General features: G+C 41.7%; 1 protein-coding gene across 4 annotated transcripts in view; it reads right to left on the bottom strand.

Moving 5' to 3' along the window:
* FTO (FTO alpha-ketoglutarate dependent dioxygenase) overlaps positions 1-15,446 on the bottom strand; it is a 462,074-nt gene that overhangs the window by 375,671 nt on the left and 70,957 nt on the right. Inside the window, exon 1 of one of the 4 annotated variants that reach the window (XM_045293610.1) lies at positions 10,112-10,154. The exons of the other annotated variants lie outside the window; for them this stretch is intronic. Coding sequence (XP_045149545.1) covers positions 10,112-10,147 — 36 coding nt within the window. The 5' untranslated portion in view covers positions 10,148-10,154. Of the gene's footprint in view, positions 1-10,111; positions 10,155-15,446 lie in introns of those variants that run through there. 4 annotated transcript variants of the gene reach the window in all.

Genomic DNA, 15,446 nt, shown 5'->3' with positions numbered 1-15,446 from the left:
AAAGAAAAGCTTGTAGTTAGTTCAAGGACTGTTTGTTGGCCTTTAGGAGTGTTTTCCAGTTGAGTCTGTTGGGGCACCATGCCCTGGCCCCAAAGTCCACCTTCAGCATTCCCTGGGGACCTCACTGCCCATTCCCTTGCTGTTCTGTTGCACCCCCTTAGTGTTTTGCCTCGGTGTGGCGGGATCAGATAGGGCGCAATTCCCACACTGTGTCTCTGTCTTTTAACATTCTCTAGAGACAACATAGTCATTGGGAGTTTCCTAAAGCAGCATTGTTTCTGTCAATTTGGTAGGTGATGTTCTTAAAAGCCAACAGTTCTCATAATGGTTTCCGACTCCTGTCAGCCTGAGTGGTCTGCTGAAATTCGCAACTTACTTGATAAATCAGATCTTCAATATTGTTTCGGAAGCTACCTCTAGAGGCTCAGCCTAGAACCACTGTTCTGATCCTTTCAACAATTTTATAAGAAACACATTTTCCTGTTTTGATGAAGTAAAATTTCTTAATCTGGCTACTCTATTAGCCCTGGTAACAGAGTAGATTACACACTGTGCTGCTATCTACAAGGTCACCAGTTTGAAACTACCAGCCACTTTCTGGGAGAAAGATGAGGCTTTCTACCCACATAAAGATTGACAGCTTTGGAAACCCTATGATTGATAGTAGTCAGAATTGACTAGATGGGAATGAGTTTGGAGTTTATCCATGTCTCTGTAATTCCAACCCAATAACTTGGTAAGACTATGCAAATAGGGCTTGTAATAACAGAGGGGATTGGTCAGTTTAGCTGGCAATCCCTGGCTATAAAAGAGCTATCTTATAAAAGCTGGCAACATAGGGAATCCAGGACAGATAAATCCTTCAGGACCAATAATGAAAGTAGCGATACTAGGAGGGTAAGCAGAAAGTGGGGGGAGAGAGGGGGAACCGACCACAATGATTGACATATAACCTCCTCCCAAGGGGATGGACAACAGAAAAGTGGGTAAAGGGAGACAGCTGTCGGTGTAAAACATGAAGAAAAAACCAATGATTTATAAATTATCAAGGGTTCATGAGAGAAGGAGGGAGAGAGAAAAAATGAGGAGCTAGCGATACCAAGGGATCAAGTAGAAAGAAAATATTTTGAAAATGATGGTGACAACATATGTATAAAGGTGCTTGGCACAATGGATATATGTACGGATTCTGATAAGAGCTATAAGAGCCCACAATAAAATGATAGGGGGGGAAGGGAGCTATATTATAAGTATTAACAAGTAGAATTCTTAGGACCATCATGAAAGAAGAGTCAATAGCGGGGCATGATCAAGATCCCTCCCTGTCTGAAGTGACAGAGGCAGTAGAGGCCCTACCACACCAAGAGCAGAGGCTGAGGCAAGGAGATCTGAGACAGATCAGAGGCACCGCGCCAAGACAATGAGACTGTGAGGCAGAGTAGCAAGTGGACAACCTAGCTCATGGAGGAAGATGACAAGGGGTCATATGGCTGAGAGGCTGAAGGCCCAGAAAGATACTTGGGTGCTAGATGAGGAGAGGCATGGCTGTGGTTAAAGGACTATATCCTTAATGTTTTCTGATTGTGGCTTGTGGCAATCTGTTAACTTCCCCAATATGCTCCCATCATTGTAAAGATTTACTGTGAGTTCTTTGTGAGCCTTCCAACAAATGACTGAACCCAGCAGAAAACTAGAGTGCTGTGGAAAGAACTGTTGGTGTCAGGAAAAAGTAACAGAAAGCTTGAGGACGGCGCATGCCTGATCTCTGCTTTGTGGCAATTGGCCTTAGGGCCGCCACAGGGATGGATTCTCTTCTCGACTGAGGCCACATATGGCCTCCACCCTGTTTGCTCCCTGTCCTGCATTGGTTTCTATTTCCTGCAACTAAATGCAGACATGTACAATAGGGTTTAACGAAGGCAGAGCAACCAAGTAAAAATATGTGATACATAGTGAGAAACTGTTCTCCTAGAATCCAGAGTTCCAGGTCCATGGAGTTGGGGTAACTTATACAAGCCATTTGCCCTTGGATGGCCGCTTGATCCTTGGGTCTTGGGGAAACTGGGTCCTGGAGGTTGCCTGTGAGTCAAACTAGGCCTAGAAAAACGAGTAAGATTGTTTTGCCTTGGGTATTGTGTGTGCTCTTTTAAAGAATTAAGCCCGTTTCAGGAAACTGACTCAAAGGGTCAAACTGGATGCTTTGTTTAAAGTAAACCCATAACGATTTTCATGTTCTCCATGACAATGCTGTATGAAAATCCCTCCTGAGCACATAGTGCTTATTAGTTCTCTGCTGACCCTTTTTCCCCCGTGACAAAAGATTTGGCATAACAGTATTTTGACGTTCTCTTATCTTCAGAATATGTTTGACTTCAGTTGAAACATAGCAAATCATATATTAAGTAAAATTCAATGCAACTAAAGTATTATTAGTTTACTGTAATCTTTGTTTTAATAATAGTTAAAGAAGGAAAAAAGAGCCCCCCCCCAATTCAAATATATTTTACAGTAGACCCCGTTAAGTCTTCAACAGGACAGCAACAGTCTTCTTCTAAGACAAAGACACACTAATCATCCAGGTGAGGGAGACCAGCAGCATGAGGCCATGATAGCGCCAAAGACTCACAGCAACAAGGCTACTTAAATACAAAAAACAAACACGTGAGTCACTGTCAACAATCGATTCTGGCCCCAGTGACGCTATAGGGCAGAGTAAGACTGTCCCTGTGAGTGTCTGAGACTGTAATTCGTTATAGAGGTAGAAAGCCTCATCTTTCTCCTGAAGAGCAGCTGCCGGCTTCAAACTGCTGCCCTTGAGGCTAGCAGCCCAACGCATAACCACTGCACCCTGGAGAATAGTCCTACTCTTCCTATGACTCACTAAGAATCACCATTGACTTGATGGCAGTGAGTTCAGCTACTTACAGTCCTTATTAGTGACCGATCCATTTGTCACAGTTGAAGACAGAACTATGGTTCCAGGAAAGGGCCTATAATTGAGATACTACTGCAAATTCCTGCCAGGGAGCCCTGGTGGCATAGTGGGTTGGGAGTTGGACAACTAACGACAAGGTCAGCATATTGAAACCACCAGATGCTTCAAAGGACAACAATGAGTCTTTATACGCTCATAAAGATTTAGTCTCAGAAACCCACAAGAGCGGTTCTACCCTGCCCTACAGGGTTACTATGGGGCAGAATCCACTTGAGGGCAGTGAGTTCGGTGAGCTTACTGCAAATCCCTGAGGGCAAACCTGTCCCTCCCTGGACTGACCAGGTGAGTCATAGCAAATCTGCCGGGCGACAAAGCACTTACATTGCCAGTCAATGGGAGAACGCAATGGAAACTGGATCTATGTGGAAATGCAAAATGGATTTAGGGCTCCCACTGTAAACCACAGTCTTCAATAAACCTAGTGTTCAGAATATAAGCTGAAATGCAAGAAAAGATAACTAAATTTGTGTGGATAATGAAATAATTAACACTTGGAATCAAAGGCAAGCCAGAGTACAGCAACACAGGTATGACTTGCAGAGATGCAAAAGTCTGTTCACTATCATGTCCACAGCTCATCTTGGAATGAACAAATGAAAACTTCCCAGCATTCGTAAGTAATCATAGCGACATCTTCCATTTTTATCTAGGACTTTGAAAAGGACCAAAAGTATTTTGAAGAGTTTTTCCCTAGAATCTCAATTTTAAGGAGAGAACCCAAGCCCAGAGAAAGTAAACAGTTTGCTTAAGGTCACAAAGGGCAGGTTAGTGGTCTAAGTAAAGTATTTCCTGCTTTAAACCTATTTCCTCCTGCTTGGTCTTCTGTCAGTTAAATCTGACCATAGCCTAAAGTAAATATTAAAATTGTTGGTGTAGAAATATTAGGAGTCCAAGAAGGCTTGTAAAACCACAAAGAATTAAATTGGGCCTGACTTACTACCATGGAAAAAATAAAAATTCCATGTGTAATTTTCTTCTCCAATTTTAACCTAAAACGTAGTGCCTCTGGTAGACCCACTGTTCCTATGACAAGCTTCCAACACATACAGCTCTAAGTAGCAAGTGTCATCCAATTAATTGGGTAGCTATTCATTTATTTTTCTGTCATTGTAAGAGTTGGAAAATTAACAGTGTTGTGTTTACAAACCTTCACTAGCCCATTACAGAAAAGTTCAAATATGTTTACATTACATACCATTCAGGTTTGAAGACACTCAAAAGCAAGTTAATATAAACCTATTCTGAACAAATGTGTAGAAAGAAACCCTGTTAGACAGAGGTTAAGCTTTGACCTTCCCAACTCCTTCCACAGAATGTGCAATCCATCACGTACAAAAACTGGGTGAAGATGTGAGGTGTTGGTAAGTACTCCTGTTAGTGAGAAATTCTGCTAATTATTACACCAAATAAGCATAGTTAACAGGCCATGGCCACAAGAGGGGCATGTTTCAGGGTATTAAATAGCTGCCTTGGGTGGAGATGAATATATTGCACTATGCCCTTTACCAATAAAACAATTTCCCTGGCACCTAGAAATCCAGTCAGCTGGCGCAAGATAACAAAAGGCTCCCCTGTGCAGAGAATGAGATTTCAGTGCCACCTAGTGACTTGTGCCTTTTCACTTACAGGGTTCAGGGCAACGAAGTATAATCAACCTGAGCTTTGGAGGAGGATTAGGAAATGTGGAATAAAAATGAATGACCGTATTTATTTATTTGGGGGACTCCTCAAACTAAATACTTACTTTTTAAAGCACACATGTCTTTTTTTTTTCTTCCCTAACTCAGCCTTCAACAGTAGGATGGCTTCAACCTAACTGCCCCCAGCCCAAACCAAGTCAAAGGTTCAAAGAAATCAAATGTCTTCTAAAAGACTCCTATTAACTCCAATACCAAATACAATTTATAATACATTAAACCTTAATAAAGTCTCATGGGAGGAAAAGACAGCAAAGAGGTGTAAATTAAGACTAAAATTAAGAGGTGGTAAATTTCCACCACACCAGCACATATACATGTCTACTCTCATCAAGACTTACAGCCTAGGGAACCCAAGGGTCCCTATGAGTCAAAACTGACTCCAGGGAAGTAGGTGGATTTTCATATAATATTAGCATAATGCAAAATGTTTGAAAAGTAGTAAAATTACCAATCGATAGCAAGGTGTTTTCTGGCAATAAAGCAGTATTTAACTTCCAAGAAATTCCACTGTACCTTCAAACCAAAATTGCCTTTCCTGCAGACTGTCCCAAGCTACTACATTTGAAAGCAGCGTTTGATACAATGAACTTTCCACACAAATACAATGGATTTTCAAAAAGATATCAAAGCCAAAGTAATTCGTGCTTTTTGCCTGCTGATGATTTGGTTAAAAGAAGACCAGTTGGTGTAGGGGTAATGAATTGGGCTGCTAACTGCAAGGTCAGCAGTTCAAAAACACCAGCTGCTTCAAGGGAGAAAGGTGGGGTTTTTCACTTCTGTAAAGAGTTACAGTCTCAGAAACTCACAGTCTACCCTGTCCTATAGGGCCGCTTGAGTGGTCATCGCCTCGATGACAGTGAGTTGAATTTGGTTTGGTTTAGGTCTACATGTGAGTCTAGGTGGTATAGTGTAGTGAGTTGCAGGTTAGGATGCTAACTACAAGGCTAGCAGTTGGAACCTACCAGCCTGTGCCGTATAGAGAAGAGGCCCTCTACCCCTATAAAGACTCACAGCCTCGGAAACCCAAAGAAGCGGTTCTATTCCGTCCTAAAAGGTCACTATGAGTAGGAGTGGATTCAATGGCGGTGGGTCTGGTTTCTGGGTTGGGTCTGTGGCGGTGAGTTTAATTTGGGATTTGGGTCTAGACTGCTGCAGATACAGTAACGAAGTTGGCAAAGGCATTGACTTCTGGAGTCATTCTACTGAAACAGGCAAATTCCATGGAAACAGGCAAATAACAAATAAGAAAATATATATCAGATCATGCCATGTGATATAAAAATAAATAAATGAAAAGGTACAAAACATAGGGAATAGAGAATGCCAGTGGGCAATAATATTGGAAGTGCTATTTTGGGGATGCCCAGCAAAAGCTTCCTGAGAATGTAATATTTCAATGGAAACCTAACAGACATGAGGGAATTAACATGCAGATATACCTAGAGGAAGAAAGTTCTGGGTGGAGAGAACAGGATATACAAAGCACTTGCTCCTGGTGAGGTACAGAGCAGTGTGAGTGGTTCGAAGGAAAGAGGAGACGAATAGGAGAGGAGGTCAGAGAGGATGGTTGGGGCCAGACCAGATGGAAAGGCAAAAGAGGTTTTGTGTTTTAATTTTCAGTAACTAGTTCATTGAGATATAATTAACATACTATACAATTCACCCTTTTAAAGTGTATAGTATTCTCTAGTCTATTCAGAGAGTTATAAAACCACCACCACTATTTAACTCCAGAACATTTTCGACAACCACGACAAGAAAACATTAACAGTCACTACCAGCCCTTGGCAACCACTAATCTACTTTCTGTTTCTAGGGATTTGCCTATTCTGGACAAAGAACCATATATTCTGTACTCTCTTGTCACTGGTTTCCTCCATATTGTAGCATATATCACCACTTCATTCCTGTTTATGGTCAAATCATATTTCATTGTGCAGATGAGAGAGGGTCAAGTACTGTTATAAAATCATGGAGAACTTTACTAAACATAAATGTCAAAATATGAAGCTATGGTTTCTTGACATACCCTCCCACTGTCTACACAGACTGGGGGAAATTTTGGCAACGATATCTCAGACAAGGGACTAATCTCCAAAGTCTATAGAAAGCTGTAACACCTCAAAACAAGAAAAAGCCAAATAATCCAATTAAAACATGAACAGAGGAAATGAACAGACAGTTCACCAGGGAAGATATCCAAGATGTTACCATTACCCGCCATTTGGGAGATGCATATCAAAACAATGATAACACCTCTTACCAGCCAAAATGCCGCCCAGTGGAAGAATGGATAAATACACTGGTCCTTACACACAATGAAATATGATGCATCACGAAAAAATAATGATGAAACTGTGAAACACCTCTCGGATTTAGAAAATAGTAAGCTGAGTGCAGTAAATCAAATACAACTGGATAAATATTGTATGAGACTACTGTTATTTTAGAAAAATTAGGTAAAGGTTATCATACCAAAAGAAGCACACTTTGACAGATACCAGGGGTAGATGGTGGAAGGAGGGGTAGGGAAGAAATAGAACAGAGGGGAGACAGGGATTAATTCAATAATATCTGACAAAAGAGAAATGGGGAAATATGAAGGAGAGCAGACAAGCTATAGGTAGGGTTGATAAATTGGTAAAGCTTAAGCATACAAAATGAATCTGATGTGTAAAGTTCCACCTAATTCACACACAAAAAGGTTTTAAGAGAAATTTTTTTTAAAGATTGCCCCATTGGAACCCCCCCACCAAAGAAAAAGAGTCACCATGACCTTCCAGGTTGACCTCTGAAACATAGGTATTGTTGAGAGAACCTCTCTGGAGCCATCCACTGACCTCAGACACATTTTGCTTGTGCATATATGAACCGGAACCTTAGTGGAAATAGTTTTTACTTGCCTTTATATATCATATTTTACCTACCCATTTATCAGTTGGTGGACATTTGGATATCCTTTACTGGGCTGTTATGAATGATGCTTTCATAAATATTTATGTATCCATGTTTTGTGGACATGTTTCTTTTTTAATTCTCTTAGGGTAGAATTGCTGGGTTCAATGATAACTCTGTATTTAACATTCTGAGCTATCTTAAGATGGCTTTAAAACAGAAGAATGACACGATCTGATTTTAAACTGCAGTTGTTATGGGGAGCCCTCGCAGTAGAGTGGGTAAGCACTGGGCTGCTAGAGAAAGGCAGTTAGATACCACCGGATGCTCCTCCAGAGGAAGATGAGACTGCCTACTCCTTTAAAACGCTTTGCAGTCTCAGAAACCCACAGGGGCAGTTCTACCCTGCCCTCTAGGGTGGCTACGAGTTAGACTCAACTTTATGCCAGTGAGTTTGGTATGGGTTTCATTGCTGTGTAGAGAGAAGCAAGTAAAACAGCAAGACCTGTTAGGAAGAAAGAGCATTGATTCCGGAGAGAAAGGCTGACGGCTCCAAGAATTCCAGATGTAGGGGTGATGAGAAGTGGCTGAATGCTGAATATGTTTTGAAGGCAGAGGTGACAAAATGTACTGGGGAATAAGATGTGGAATAAAAAAGAAAGAGCCAGATGTCTCTTAGCCATTTAACCTGAGCAACCAGAAGGGCAACGTGGCTATTTACTGAGATAGAATTGCTTGGCAGGGGCAGACAATGCGTTCACCCCCTACTACCTACCTTGTCTACATGGTACTTTCAGGGATCTCGACAATGCTTGAGCATCAAACACAACTGGCATATTTCTTATTTTGCCTGCTCCTTTCCAGGAAATTCTCTACCATAAGCCACACCTGTATTAAAGTCCCTTCAAAGATGTTAGGAGCATTTTTGCCTTTGTGGCCAACAAATCAAATTCCAACTGACAGTACAGTTGCTAAATGTGATAAAATAACTAAACCTTACTGTAACTAAGTTAAACCTTGGCAAGATACATCCCAAGAAGTTGTAGAAGTCCCTTATTTAAGAAGGGTAGGAGAATTTAGGAAACAGAAAGTACAGCCCCAGAAGCCGAGAATGATTCAGAAGGAAGAGCAAATCTGAAAAAAAAAAATCTGAAAATAGAAATAAAAATAAAAGGGCACAATTAGGGGATTTTGTTTTTTCACAAGTGGAGACCATCTAAGTTCTACCTCTTCATTCATGTGAACCCAAGCTAATTTCTCTTATGCTTTATAGGCAGTGGGTCACAGCAAGAAATACTTTATTAGAAACCTAAAGAAGAACGAGCAGGCGGGGGCAGAGGGGAGTGTAAGAAAAAAAACTATCTGAGCTCAAAATGCAACATCTGTGTAGTGACCCTAATCATGTATCTTTTCTCGGCAATCAAAACGTATCTACACATCATAAAATCAACAAGACAGTTTGCAGATCTATGAAAACCATGGTCAACACTATTTTTATTACTAATTTGTTATTAATTGGGTGTTAATACATATATCATTCCATAGTTCAATCATGTCAAGCAGAATTGTACAATTGCCACCACAGTTTCCAAACATTCTTTTTCTTCCTGCACTCCTTGACATTGTCTCCCCTTTACCCACCACCACCACTGGGCCCGCCCCCTTGCCAAAACTCCCGTTCAACTTGCTGTCCCTATAGGTTCGTCAAATCTGGGTTTCATATACAAAAACACAGAAAAACATATAACACAACAACGTCATGAGGGTGACCTCCAATGACATAACATTGATATACTCTAATAAGATATACCCTAATAAGATATACTCTGAGATATACCCTAATAAGAACAAACAAAAACAGACCAAAAATACTGAAAATGCTGAAAACCAGACGAGACTAGCAAGCACCAGAGAGGGGATCAACTGACAAAGTTGTAACTGTTCAAATCAGATTTATGCCTCTGATCTTCTGTACACATCTCTCTAATACACTGGTTAGTGACCACTTTCCCCCCATCCCTCAATTATGGGTAGAGGGAGTTCACCAAAGGCTTATTTCCTATGCATGTGCCTCAAATGAAGCTTGGGCTCCCACTGCCATGCATAGCCTTCTGCAAACCAGATTTTCACAATTCAGGCTCTGATATTACTCCAACCTTCCACTTTGGATTATATGATTTACAAGCCTTAGATGACTGACGATGACGTGGTTCTTCCACGTGGACTTAGTTGACATCTCACTTAGATGGCTGCTTGTTTGGAGACAAGCCTTTAAGACCTCAGATGCTATTTAATCTGACAGCCTGGAACCATCTAATTTCTTCTTCACATTTTGCTCTAGCACCCATATCTCCTGTGTTCCATTTTTGAGGGCCACCACTCCTTTTGAAGGTTCCACTCACCATCAAAATAAACATAGAGTGCAGCAACATTGAATGTTGAGAGATTGCTTTACAATAAAAGTAAACTGGAGAGAATTTTTCAATGTCATCTTTGAACGTAGCTGCCTTAAGAAACTCACTTGTGAATAGCTGTTGTCTCGGCAATCACCAGACATAGGTGGGGATTCTAAAAAATGAGAAAATCCGACTTACAAATGACATTCAAATGGAGTAACATGGCATCATCCTAAATGTAACAGCTTACAAAGCTAATATAAAGCTGCATTTACTAAACACTTAATTAAAAGTTCCTTTCGATTCTGTAATTTTAAGTTAGGAGTCCGGAATTTTTTTTTTTTTTAATATCTTGAGCATGTCCACAGGACCCTCAAAAACTCTTTGGCTGAGACGAGTAACACCTGCGTCCCTCCGTTTCTGGTTTAGGTTTGGCCACTGTGAGGAAGAAAAGCGCTGACTGCCACTTCCAGGTCTGCCCGCAGCAAAACCACCAACCTCCTAAGCACACGTCTACATGTTCTTTTCGCTTTTTGCCAGAATGGAGATAACCCAAGGTGACCTTGGGAGTTGTCTACTGAAGATGGCAGAGCTACTTTCAGCTTGCATAGCTAAATGAATACACGGAGAATACCATTCCACCCATCTAGTCACATGTTCATCACTGTTACAGAAGCAAGGAAGAAATTCCTGTTGTGTTCAGGCCACTAGGTTTGACGTGATTTTTATTATAACAAAGACCTATCTTACCTGAAATAAACACATAGGACTAGACACAATGGCTAGAATGCCTGAAAGCCATGTGGCCCTGAGTTACAAATTATAGCTCACTTTGTTATTGGTGGGGCCCCTGCTGGCCTGGCAGGTCAGACATTGGACTACTAAATGCTGGGCCTTTCGTTGGAAACCGCCAGCTGCTCCCCAGGGAGGCACATGAGGCTGTCAACTATGTCCAGAGTGGGTCTCAGAAACCCACAGGGGCGGCTCGCCTCTGTCTTAAGGGGTTGCTAGGAGTTAGCACCCACTGGAAGGCAGTGAGCTCTTATTGGTATAATTATGAATTAAAGTAACAGCTACATCTTGTATACAAGTTACTGTACTAGGTACTACATGCTGTAAAGGAGAATTGGTGCATTTGAATTAGCGGGTTGGAGACCATAATTATATGACTGTCAGAAGAACCAACAATTCTGTCTTGGAAGAAGCACAACCAGAATGCTTTCTAGAATCCATCCCTAGAGAATGCTAAGGCTTCCTCTCACATACTTTGGACAATGTCACCCGGAGGGTCAGCTCCCTGGAAAAGGACATCAAGCTTGGTAAAACGGGGGGTCAGCAAAAGAGAGGAAGGCCCTCGGCGAGATAGATTGACACAGGGAATGCAACCAGGGCCGAAACAGCAGTGATTGTGGGGGTGACAGCACAGAAGTAACTGGGCAGTGTTTTGCTCAGCGACACATGGAGCAACTGTGAGTCGGAACCAACTCACTGAGAGCAAACACCCTGGAGCGACTACCATACGCAGCTGACAGGCCATGCAACTGAAGACGAGGAATGACGTGGCGAACAGCCGAAAAGTAACACAGCAGGCCTCTCCCGAGTCTAACCCCAGCAGGCGGGCTCTGACAACCATGGCTTTTAAACAGTGGCCCTGTTGGTGTAGTGACTATCCATTTCAGCTGAGATCTGCAAGGTAGGCAGTTTGAAACCACCAGCCACTCCTCGGGAGGAAGACAGGGCTTTCTAATCCAGTCCCAGTAACACTTTCGGTCTCAGAAATCCACAAGGGCAGTTCTACCCTGTCTTGTAGAGTCCCCATGAGTCGCCACCGTGAGTTTGAGTTTTGAGTGCTATAAATGTGGAGAAAAGGGATGAAAACTTTAATTCCAAAGTAGCTTGAGGTTTTTTTTTCTCTTACCCACAAGAAGACAAGAATATGCAATACTACTTCCTCATGTGTGTCATATACATGTTCATTATTAACCATAAAGAAAGCTTCAAAGAATTCAGGACAGGATGAGCCAGTCTGAATCCTAACTTTAAAAAGAAAAGCAGGCCTCCACTATGTATATGGGCTGGTGGGTCCAAAGTCAGAGCAATTATATACTCATTTTCATGAAAATGCAAATGCCTCTGAAAACAGCTAATGAATAAATCTGTACTTTTCCAAAGAAGCAAGGATTAACTTCATTGTGGGTTAAATTAGCTGAACATCAGGAAAGGACAGCCAAAATAAACAGCCATGTACTGGTGGTGGTAGCCAGGGGTAATGTGACCAAATGCACACTTGAGGAGGAATTCCAAATGTGGTTGTGAACATTTTCCTGATTCAAAGTAAACAAAGAAACAAGGCAAGTTTTGACATGGACAAGACATTTGAGATCATGAAAAAAGCAGCAGCCTCACCAGCAGGCCACAAGTCTAGATTAAATGCATATTTCAGATGCTTCATAAACCACCCCCAAAATGAGGCTAGAGACTCAAGAGCCAAACAGAGCCCATTTTTCCACTTATAAAGCTGTCTATCCATTCAAACAAGGCCCTCTCCACATAGCTGCCTCTTTGTGTATCAGCAGTAGAATTAAAAACCCACATTGGCTCCTCGTGGTATCTGAAATAACTATGCCACCTCCTGCCTCAAAGGAGTCACAGCCCGCAACCCCAGCATTGTTGCTCTAAAGGCTGAACTGACTAGCAGTCGCGATTCAGAGTCAAATGGCATTTACCTACGCTGTGCTAGGCACTGAACTAGGAATGTCAACATCGATCATTTCTCTTAATCACAAAGGCTTTAAAACCTGAGCTCTTTCTGGCAGAGAACAAGGCAGACAGGCAAACATGCCATCGAAACAAACCACTGAAATGCATGTAGCCCATTTTGAAAGGAAGAGTTTGAGAACAATCAAAGGACATCACGTACATCAAACGTTTTTGAAATAATGTAAAATAAACTGATGCTGCAAGTGTGGAAGAAAATCCTCTCAATTAAAGACACCAGTCAGTGAGTGATACCACTGTGTTGCCGAAGGCCTGTGATGGATATTATAAGTGACATAAGAGGGGTTTGTAGCTAGCCTCACCATCTCTCCCCAAAACAAAAGAAACCAACTGCCCCTGAGTCGATTCTGGCCCATAGTTACCTAATAGAAGGTTTTGGACACTTTGCAACTCTATATGCAAGCAGATAACCTCATCTTTCTCCAACTGAGCAGGGATGGGGTCTAACCACCAACCCTTCCTTGCCAACACTTACCCAATAGCACCACCTACCTACAGCAGCTCATAATTACTAACATCAAATGAGCTTTCTATGTATTCAAAACTAAGTATGTACAAATATGATTACAAATCATGTTTTATCATCACATAAACCCATGAACAATCTGGTCAAAATGTTCAGACACAAGGGGGGAAAATAAATGAATCTTACTATAGAAGCAACCAAAACTGTTTATATGAAACTGCTCCTTTGGGATGATTTCTGGGGAACCTCTATATATACTTCAGGCCAGTGAACAATTTCACCTCTTGCTTATTCAACATGTCCTCAGAACTTGACCTGTAAATGTAATAAAACAGTGGTGTGTGTTGAGGGCAACATATCCTAATCACCACAAGGATATGACTTTCCTTGATGCACAATTAAAAGTGAGGAGACCCAGGGCTTAATGATGGCATCATTAGTAGAAGTCCATTTCCCTGTTTAAAAGAAAGTAGAGAGAGAAAAAACCCATAAAGGGAACATTTCCCCAAAGTAACAGTGGAGAGGAGAAAGGGGTGGTGGTGATAAAACTAGATTATAACATTTTAACAAGATGTTTCACATGAAAACATTCAACATAAAATCCATAAGAAATTAATTCAAAACTGGGTCAAAATTAATCTTCACCTTTACGACGAACAAACGAGATTGGCTCCCATCTTTAAGGCCAGAACAAGCTAATGGGCTAGATGGAGCCATCCATCAAGTAAAACAAATGCTTCTGGACAGTGCCTAGACTAAACAGGGCCAAGAATTCTGAGACTTCTATACACTTAGGACAGTGTGGTCAGCACAGAGGCCAGGCCCAGTGGACAGATGCCCGACAGCAGGAGGTCTGGAAGGCTACCTAGCAAATTCTCATCAGACGCTTAATCAATAATCACGCCAGAGGACCTGAACTGCTACTATAAAATCAATATTACCTTGATTTTAAGTAGCTGGAAGAACAACGAGATTATCTTGTCCTTACAAGTCTGTCATGGAAAATCTGGCTCAAGGTGTTTGTCATTTTCTGCTTCTGCCTGCAAGGAATGCGTTTGTTGGGCTTGGAAACCGTCTCTGGCAATGTAACCCAAGGAAGGAAAAGGTGAAGAAGTAACACTTTAGTTCAGGAAAGCTGGGGCCTAACAGTTCTTTGTCCAGGCAAGCTCCAGAGAAAGGACACCATGCTTGGTAAACTAGAGAGTCCATGAAGGGAAACCTTAATGAGTCAGCGGGACTTCATGGTTTCAACAGTGGGTTCAAACCCAACAATGATGGCGATGGTGGAAGAATGGATGGCTTACTGCTCTGCTGTACAGAAAGTTGCTATGACTTGGAACCAACTTGATGGCACCTAACAACAACAAGGCAATTATAACCTAAATAAACAATAATTTGTAAAACCAATCCACCATCTGCTAAAGAGTCCCCAAAATGTACAGCCCTGACCTCAGATTCCCCTATCCACAGCACAGTTGACAGCCACATAGGCAACTGGCAGGTGAGTGTCGGAACCCACTCCTTTCTCAGTCTTCGGATCTCAGTGAATAGCACAGCACATAATTGTCTGAGCTGAACATCTAGTCCTAACCCTGCTTTTCTTACAAACCTCCATATCTAGTCTATCGACTTTGCCGCCAAAATGCATCTTAAATCCTTCCTTTCCCTGGACCTCCATAATCACCACGTGGGCCAAGCCACCCTAATTTTCTTCTTAATTCTCTGGTCCTCTTGACAAGACTCAAGCCTGCTCAAGTCACCGCCTCTACCCTCCACCTTAAAATTCTTCAATAGTTTCCTATAGGACAAAAACAGAATACTTCATAACTGCTTAAAAGTTCATTCTGACTCCTCTTTGTCTCTTAAAGTATCAGCAGACATGAACCCACAACTCATTCTCCTTCAAAGTCTTAGGCTTATGACAGAATTTGAAGATAAAAACCTCTCATTTGCCCTAGACTAGATCAAATACCTCTCACATTTTTCCCCCTTTAAGAGTAAATGAGATGTTCAAGAAGAGGGCCAGGAGAAATAAATTATCAACCTTACATATTCTATTTCAATGTTGAGAAGTAAATCGTAACAACAGAAGTTCAGATGATGCCCAAACCCCAAATTGCCAAGAACACTTTGCTTCTGGTAAGATAATGAGTTCCATGTATCTTTCTCCCTGCTGCTTATCCATCTATCCATCCACAGCCTCCCTCTCCACAGCA

The sequence above is a fragment of the Echinops telfairi genome, unplaced genomic scaffold, assembly GCF_000313985.2.
Source record: "Echinops telfairi isolate 266 unplaced genomic scaffold, ASM31398v2 ScPeMD7_2291;HRSCAF=2852, whole genome shotgun sequence".
Taxonomy (NCBI): Eukaryota; Metazoa; Chordata; class Mammalia; order Afrosoricida; family Tenrecidae; genus Echinops; species Echinops telfairi.
Note: the sequence above shows the minus strand (reverse complement) of the source record. Positions and strands in the feature narration are given on the sequence as shown.